Genomic DNA, 8,948 nt, shown 5'->3' with positions numbered 1-8,948 from the left:
ATTCTAACGGTCTGTTAATGCTGCCACATAGTATCCACCCCGTCAATGGTGTGTGTGTGTGTGTGTGTGTGTGTGTGTAGTCTATAAGCAGGTGACTGCGTGTGACTGCGTGTGGGTGCATAGATGCATGCTAGAACATGCATGTGTAATGGATGCAATTAATAGCCTATAGCATCAGTTAGCGAATCGGATGCTTTTATGAAAAGTGACTAGTGGCAGTGACACATTTAGTATGGGTTGCCCCCTGCCCGTGTTATGGGGTAAGCTGAGGTGGATGTCTGTGCTGTTTATGGTTGTTATGGGGTTAGCTGAGGTGGATGTCTGTGCTGTTTATGGTTGTTATGGGATTAGCTGAGGTGAATGTCTGTGCTGTTTATGGTTGTTATGGGGTAAGCTGAGGTGGATGTCTGTGCTGTTTATGGTTGTTATGGGGTTGAGGTGGATGTCTGTGCTGTTTATGGTGGATGTCTGTGCTGTTTATGGTTGTTATGGGGTTCGCTGAGGTGGATGTCTGTGCTGTTTATGGTGGATGTCTGCTGTTTATGGTTGTTATGGGGTTAGCTGAGGTGGATGTCTGTGCTGTTTATGGTTGTTATGGGGTAAGCTGAGGTGGATGTCTGTGCTGTTTATGTTTGTTATGGGGTTAGCTGAGGTGGATGTCTGCTGTTTATGGTTGTTATGGGGTTAGCTGAGGTGGATGTCTGCTGTTTATGGTTGTTATGGGGTTAGCTGAGGTGGATGTCTGTGCTGTTTATGTTTGTTATGGGGTTAGCTGAGGTGGATGTCTGTGCTGTTTATGGTTGTTATGGGGTAAGCTGAGGTGGATGTCTGTGCTGTTTATGGTTGTTATGGGGTTAGCTGAGGTGGATGTCTGTGCTGTTTATGGTTGTTATGGGGTTAGCTGAGGTGGATGTCTGTGCTGTTTATGGTTGTTATGGGGTAAGTTGAGGTGGATGTCTGCTGTTTATGGTTGTTATGGGGTAAGCTGAGGTGGATGTCTGTGCTGTTTATGGTTGTTATGGGGTTAGCTGAGGTGGATGTCTGCTGTTTATGGTTGTTATGGGGTAAGCTGAGGTGGATGTCTGTGCTGTTTATGGTTGTTATGGGGTAAGCTGAGGTGGATGTCTGTGCTGTTTATGGTTGTTATGGGGTTAGCTGAGGTGGATGTCTGCTGTTTATGGTTGTTATGGGGTAAGCTGAGGTGGATGTCTGTGCTGTTTATGGTTGTTATGGGGTTAGCTGAGGTGGATGTCTGTGCTGTTTATGGTTGTTATGGGGTTAGCTGAGGTGGATGTCTGTGCTGTTTATGGTTGTTATGGGGTTAGCTGAGGTGGATGTCTGTGCTGTTTATGGTTGTTATGGGGTTAGCTGAGGTGGATGTCTGTGCTGTTTATGGTTGTTATGGGGTTAGCTGAGGTGGATGTCTGTGCTGTTTATGGTTGTTATGGGGTTAGCTGAGGTGGATGTCTGTGCTGTTTATGGTTGTTATGGGGTTAGCTGAGGTGGATGTCTGCTGTTTATGGTTGTTATGGGGTTAGCTGAGGTGGATGTCTGTGCTGTTTATGGTTGTTATGGGGTTAGCTGAGGTGGATGTCTGTGCTGTTTATGGTTGTTATGGGGTAAGCTGAGGTGGATGTCTGTGCTGTTTATGGTTGTTATGGGGTTAGCTGAGGTGGATGTCTGTGCTGTTTATGGTTGTTATGGGGTAAGCTGAGGTGGATGTCTGTGCTGTTTATGGTTGTTATGGGGTTAGCTGAGGTGGATGTCTGTGCTGTTTATGGTTGTTATGGGGTAAGCTGAGGTGGATGTCTGTGCTGTTTATGGTTGTTATGGGGTTAGCTGAGGTGGATGTCTGTGCTGTTTATGGTTGTTATGGGGTAAGCTGAGGTGGATGTCTGTGCTGTTTATGGTTGTTATGGGGTTAGCTGAGGTGGATGTCTGTGCTGTTTATGGTTGTTATGGGGTTAGCTGAGGTGGATGTCTGTGCTGTTTATGGTTGTTATGGGGTTAGCTGAGGTGGATGTCTGTGCTGTTTATGGTTGTTATGGGGTTAGCTGAGGTGGATGTCTGTGCTGTTTATGGTTGTTATGGGGTAAGCTGAGGTGGATGTCTGTGCTGTTTATGGTTGTTATGGGTTAAGCTGAGGTGGATGTCTGTGCTGTTTATGGTTGTTATGGGGTTAGCTGAGGTGGATGTCTGTGCTGTTTATGGTTGTTATGGGGTTAGCTGAGGTGGATGTCTGTGCTGTTTATGGTTGTTATGGGGTTAGCTGAGGTGAATGTCTGTGCTGTTTATGTTTGTTATGGGGTTAGCTGAGGTGGATGTCTGTGCTTTTTATGGTTGTTATGGGGTAAGCTGAGGTGGATGTCTGTGCTGTTTATGGTTGTTATGGGGTTAGCTGAGGTGGATGTCTGTGCTGTTTATGGTTGTTATGGGGTTAGCTGAGGTGGATGTCTGTGCTGTTTATGGTTGTTATGGGGTTAGCTGAGGTGGATGTCTGTGCTGTTTATGGTTGTTATGGGGTTAGCTGAGGTGGATGTCTGTGCTGTTTATGGTTGTTATGGGGTTAGCTGAGGTGGATGTCTGTGCTGTTTATGGTTGTTATGGGGTTAGCTGAGGTGGATGTCTGCTGTTTATGGTTGTTAATGGGGTTAGCTGAGGTGGATGTCTGCTGTTTATGGTTGTTATGGGGTTAGCTGAGGTGGATGTCTGCTGTTTATGGTTGTTATGGGGTTAGCTGAGGTGGATGTCTGCTGTTTATGGTTGTTATGGGGTTAGCTGAGGTGGATGTCTGTGCTGTTTATGGTTGTTATGGGGTTAGCTGAGGTGGATGTCTGCTGTTTATGTTTGTTATGGGGTTAGCTGAGGTGGATGTCTGTGCTGTTTATGGTTGTTATGGGGTTAGCTGAGGTGGATGTCTGCTGTTTATGGTTGTTAATGGGGTTAGCTGAGGTGGATGTCTGTGCTGTTTATGGTTGTTATGGGGTTAGCTGAGGTGGATGTCTGTGCTGTTTATGGTTGTTATGGGGTTAGCTGAGGTGGATGTCTGCTGTTTATGGTTGTTATGGGGTTAGCTGAGGTGGATGTCTGTGCTTTTTATGGTTGTTATGGGGTTAGCTGAGGTGGATGTCTGTGCTGTTTATGGTTGTTATGGGGTTAGCTGAGGTGGATGTCTGTGCTGTTTATGGTTGTTATGGGGTAAGCTGAGGTGGATGTCTGTGCTGTTTATGGTTGTTATGGGGTAAGCTGAGGTGGATGTCTGTGCTGTTTATGGTTGTTATGGGGTTAGCTGAGGTGGATGTCTGTGCTGTTTATGGTTGTTATGGGGTAAGCTGAGGTGGATGTCTGTGCTGTTTATGGTTGTTATGGGGTTCGCTGAGGTGGATGTCTGTGCTGTTTATGGTTGTTATGGGGTTAGCTGAGGTGGATGTCTGTGCTGTTTATGGTTGTTATGGGGTAAGCTGAGGTGGATGTCTGTGCTGTTTATGGTTGTTATGGGGTAAGCTGAGGTGGATGTCTGTGCTGTTTATGGTTGTTATGGGGTTAGCTGAGGTGGATGTCTGTGCTTTTTATGGTTGTTATGGGGTTAGCTGAGGTGGATGTCTGTGCTTTTTATGGTTGTTATGGGGTTAGCTGAGGTGGATGTCTGTGCTTTTTATGGTTGTTATGGGGTTAGCTGAGGTGGATGTCTGTGCTTTTTATGGTTGTTATGGGGTTCGCTGAGGTGGATGTCTGTGCTGTTTATGGTTGTTATGGGGTTAGCTGAGGTGGATGTCTGTGCTGTTTATGGTTGTTATGGGGTAAGCTGAGGTGGATGTCTGTGCTGTTTATGGTTGTTATGGGGTTAGCTGAGGTGGATGTCTGTGCTGTTTATGGTTGTTATGGGGTAAGCTGAGGTGGATGTCTGTGCTGTTTATGGTTGTTATGGGGTTAGCTGAGGTGGATGTCTGCTGTTTATGGTTGTTATGGGGTTAGCTGAGGTGGATGTCTGTGCTGTTTATGGTTGTTATGGGGTAAGCTGATGTGGATGTCTGTGCTTTTTATGGTTGTTATGGGGTTAGCTGAGGTGGATGTCTGTGCTGTTTATGGTTGTTATGGGGTTAGCTGAGGTGGATGTCTGTGCTGTTTATGGTTGTTATGGGGTTAGCTGAGGTGGATGTCTGTGCTGTTTATGGTTGTTATGGGGTTAGCTGAGGTGGATGTCTGTGCTGTTTATGGTTGTTATGGGGTAAGCTGAGGTGGATGTCTGTGCTGTTTATGGTTGTTATGGGGTTAGCTGAGGTGGATGTCTGTGCTGTTTATGGTTGTTATGGGGTTAGCTGAGGTGGATGTCTGTGCTTTTTATGGTTGTTATGGGGTTAGCTGAGGTGGATGTCTGTGCTGTTTATAGTTGTTATGGGGTTAGCTGAGGTGGATGTCTGTGCTGTTTATGGTTGTTATGGGGTAAGCTGAGGTGGATGTCTGTGCTGTTTATGGTTGTTATGGGGTTAGCTGAGGTGAATGTCTGTGCTGTTTATGGATGTTATGGGGTTAGCTGAGGTGGATGTCTGTGCTGTTTATGGTTGTTATGGGGTAAGCTGAGGTGGATGTCTGCTGTTTATGGTTGTTATGGGGTTAGCTGAGGTGGATGTCTGTGCTGTTTATGGTTGTTATGGGGTTAGCTGAGGTGGATGTCTGTGCTGTTTATGGTTGTTATGGGGTTAGCTGAGGTGGATGTCTGCTGTTTATGGTTGTTATGGGGTTAGCTGAGGTGGATGTCTGCTGTTTATGGTTGTTATGGGGTTAGCTGAGGTGGATGTCTGTGCTGTTTATGGTTGTTATGGGGTTAGCTGAGGTGGATGTCTGTGCTGTTTATGGTTGTTATGGGGTAAGCTGAGGTGGATGTCTGTGCTGTTTATGGTTGTTATGGGGTTAGCTGAGGTGGATGTCTGTGCTGTTTATGGTTGTTATGGGGTTAGCTGAGGTGGATGTCTGTGCTGTTTATGGTTGTTATGGGGTTCGCTGAGGTGGATGTCTGTGCTGTTTATGGTTGTTATGGGGTAAGCTGAGGTGGATGTCTGTGCTGTTTATGGTTGTTATGGGGTTAGCTGAGGTGGATGTCTGTGCTGTTTATGGTTGTTATGGGGTTAGCTGAGGTGGATGTCTGTGCTGTTTATGGTTGTTATGGGGTTCGCTGAGGTGGATGTCTGTGCTGTTTATGGTTGTTATGGGGTTAGCTGAGGTGGATGTCTGTGCTGTTTATGGTTGTTATGGGGTTAGCTGAGGTGGATGTCTGTGCTGTTTATGTTTGTTATGGGGTTAGCTGAGGTGGATGTCTGTGCTGTTTATGGTTGTTATGGGGTTAGCTGAGGTGGATGTCTGTGCTGTTTATGGTTGTTATGGGGTTAGCTGAGGTGGATGTCTGCTGTTTATGTTTGTTATGGGGTTAGCTGAGGTGGATGTCTGTGCTGTTTATGGTTGTTATGGGGTTAGCTGAGGTGGATGTCTGTGCTGTTTATGGTTGTTATGGGGTTAGCTGAGGTGGATGTCTGTGCTGTTTATGGTTGTTATGGGGTTAGCTGAGGTGGATGTCTGCTGTTTATGGTTGTTATGGGGTAAGCTGAGGTGGATGTCTGTGCTGTTTATGGTTGTTATGGGGTTAGCTGAGGTGGATGTCTGTGCTGTTTATGGTTGTTATGGGGTTAGCTGAGGTGGATGTATGTGCTGTTTATGGTTGTTATGGGGTTAGCTGAGGTGGATGTCTGCTGTTTATGGTTGTTATGGGGTAAGCTGAGGTGGATGTCTGTGCTGTTTATGGTTGTTATGGGGTTAGCTGAGGTGGATGTCTGTGCTGTTTATGGTTGTTATGGGGTTAGCTGAGGTGGATGTCTGCTGTTTATGGTTGTTATGGGGTTAGCTGAGGTGGATGTCTGTGCTGTTTATGGTTGTTATGGGGTAAGCTGAGGTGGATGTCTGCTGTTTATGTTTGTTATGGGGTTAGCTGAGGTGGATGTCTGTGCTGTTTATGGTTGTTATGGGGTTAGCTGAGGTGGATGTCTGTGCTGTTTATGGTTGTTATGGGGTTAGCTGAGGTGGATGTCTGTGCTGTTTATGGTTGTTATGGGGTTAGCTGAGGTGGATGTCTGCTGTTTATGGTTGTTATGGGGTTAGCTGAGGTGGATGTCTGTGCTGTTTATGGTTGTTATGGGGTAAGCTGAGGTGGATGTCTGTGCTGTTTATGGTTGTTATGGGGTAAGATGAGGTGGATGTCTGTGCTGTTTATGGTTGTTATGGGGTTAGCTGAGGTGGATGTCTGTGCTGTTTATGTTTGTTATGGGGTTAGCTGAGGTGGATGTCTGTGCTGTTTATGGTTGTTATGGGGTAAGCTGAGGTGGATGTCTGTGCTGTTTATGGTTGTTATGGGTTAAGCTGAGGTGGATGTCTGTGCTGTTTATGGTTGTTATGGGGTTAGCTGAGGTGGATGTCTGTGCTGTTTATGGTTGTTATGGGGTTAGCTGAGGTGGATGTCTGTGCTGTTTATGGTTGTTATGGGGTTAGCTGAGGTGGATGTCTGTGCTGTTTATGGTTGTTATGGGTTAAGCTGAGGTGGATGTCTGTGCTGTTTATGGTTGTTATGGGGTTAGCTGAGGTGGATGTCTGTGCTGTTTATGGTTGTTATGGGTTAAGCTGAGGTGGATGTCTGTGCTTTTTATGGTTGTTATGGGGTAAGCTGAGGTGGATGTCTGTGCTGAGCTTCAGAGATAGTGGGAGGGGAGAGGAGGCGCTTACACTGAACCTTTTAAGGGTGCAGATTAATAGTTCAGAGTTGCTCACTGTCTTTGTCTCCTCCTCTTCATCCACACACACCATTCTATATGATGTTGTCGAGAGGAATGACAGACCTTTAATTTCTATTGACTTTAGAGCATAGGCCTATGAAATATTAGAGGGCTGCAGGTTTAGGTTGTTGTATGCTTGAGAGAATAGGTTATGGGCAATTCAAACAAACCCACATTGTAGTACTGTAGGAGTAGGATATTTACACAGATGTAAACACACATTTTACAATCAAATAACATCTCTGAATTGGTTTTAGACAGTTTTAGGCCTATATAAATAGAAGTGATATGCTTTCACTTTTCAGAATAAGACGTGTGTATGTGTGTATGGGCATTGACATTTGCTACATATGGAAAAGTAGGCTTTTTAAATAGTATTATAAGGGTCTCCTTTCTGCTCAAAACACACTGTAAAATGGTTTACTTTGTCTGAATGACAAATGAATGTGTTAGGTTCACTTCAGTTGCTTCCAAATGGGTATCATCACTAAACATGTTTTGTCCATTGGAGGGTGCTGTCTGTTAGTGTTAAGGTCACTGATGAGCTGATAGGATTTCCTCTCCGTATGATGGGTGCTATGGTTGGGCTTTATTTTACAGCCCTCTATTTACCTGGTGTCCTTAGAAATGATATGGTAATAGTAGTTAAATTACTTGATAATTAGGCCCTCCTTCTTAGTGGTTTCTCATTGATTGTAACATGCACCACTAGTACCATGTTACTTGTTATAGTGAACAAAAATATGAGCTCAACAATTTCAAAGATTTTACAGAGTTACAGTTTATATAAGGAAATCAGTCAATTGAAATAAATTCATTAGGTCCTAATCTATGGATTTCACATGACTGGGCAGAGGTGCAACCATGGGTGGGCCTTGGAGGGCATTGGCCCACCCACTGGGGAGCCAGGCCCAGCCAATCAGTTTTTCCCCACATAATGGCTTTATTACACACAGAAAGGCTCCTCAGTTTCATCAGCTGTCCAGGTGGCTGGTCTCAGACAATCCCGCAGGTAAAGAAGCCCGATGTGGAGGTCCTGGGCTGGCGTGGTTACATGTGGTCTGCGGTTGTAAGGCTGGTTGGACGTACTGCTAAATTCTCTGAAACGACGTTGGAGACTGCTTATGGGAGAGAAATGAACATTCAATTATCTGGCAACAGCTCTGGTGGACATTCCTGTATTCAACATGCCAATTTCCCACTCCCTCCAAACTTGAGATATCTGTAGCATTGTGTTGTGTGACAAAACTGCACATTTTAAATGGCCTTTTATTGTCCCCAGCACAAGGTGCAACTGTGTAATGGTCATGCTGTTTAATCAGCTTCTTGATATGCCACACCTGTCAGGTGAATGGATTATCTTGGCAAAGGAGAAATTCCCACTAAGAGACATACAAAAATTATGCACATTTGGGAGAAATAAGCTTTTTGTAAGTATGGAACATTCCTGTGATCTTTTATTTCAGCTCATGAAACATGGGACCAACACTTTACATGTTACATTTATATTTTTGTTCAGTGTACCAATGGTGCCGGAATCCATGATATAGGTTAAGTCCAGGGCATTACTGTTTGTTGCTTCATTAGGTTGGGGACAAACGGGTCAGCCTCATGCAGAAGATTGGGAACTGATTTAATTGGCTCTTAAAATATGTTGCTGATATCTCTCTCCCTCCAGACCCTGTGGTGGTGTGCGTAGCGCACCATGGCCCAGACCCTTCAGATGGCGATTCCTAACTTTGGCAACAACGTCCTGGAGTGTCTGAACGAGCAGCGTCTCCAGGGGCTCTACTGCGATGTCTCTGTGGTCGTCAAGGGACACGCCTTCAAGGTGGGATATTACTGTGTGAATTGCGTAGATTGTGTACTATAATGTACATTTAGTTTTTTAGTGTTCTGATGTGCAAGACCCATTATTTATCTATCGGTCCATCTCGGCGGTAACGGATTGATTTTTATGACTTTATTATCCCGTTGCCCTTCATGACTTGCCATTATTGGTCAACATTTATTGATGTTAGAAAAATAACAGAGAAAATCGAATCACTGAATCAGAATCTGAATGATCAGAATCACATTTTGCACCTCCCAAAAGATCAACCATACAGTTTTAAAATAAATGCATCGTTC

General features: G+C 44.9%; 1 protein-coding gene across 49 annotated transcripts in view; it reads left to right on the top strand.

Moving 5' to 3' along the window:
• Window positions 1-542: 542 nt before the first annotated feature.
• LOC118380420 (nucleus accumbens-associated protein 1-like) overlaps window positions 543-8,948 on the top strand; it is a 29,659-nt gene continuing 21,253 nt past the window's right edge. For 11 of the 49 annotated variants that reach the window (XM_052500743.1, XM_052500742.1, XM_052500740.1 and 8 more), the window contains exons 1-2: window positions 918-2,102; window positions 2,361-8,649. In XM_052500743.1, coding sequence (XP_052356703.1) covers window positions 8,524-8,649 — 126 coding nt within the window. In that variant the 5' untranslated portion in view covers window positions 918-2,102; window positions 2,361-8,523. The other 38 variants (XM_052500714.1, XM_052500694.1, XM_052500702.1 and 35 more) reach the window with 38 other exon arrangements.

Source organism: Oncorhynchus keta, unplaced genomic scaffold (assembly GCF_023373465.1).
Source record: "Oncorhynchus keta strain PuntledgeMale-10-30-2019 unplaced genomic scaffold, Oket_V2 Un_contig_1188_pilon_pilon, whole genome shotgun sequence".
NCBI classification, from domain to species: domain Eukaryota; kingdom Metazoa; phylum Chordata; class Actinopteri; order Salmoniformes; family Salmonidae; genus Oncorhynchus; species Oncorhynchus keta.
The sequence above is the reverse complement of the archived record's forward strand: the minus strand, read 5'-3'. Positions and strand labels throughout refer to the sequence as shown.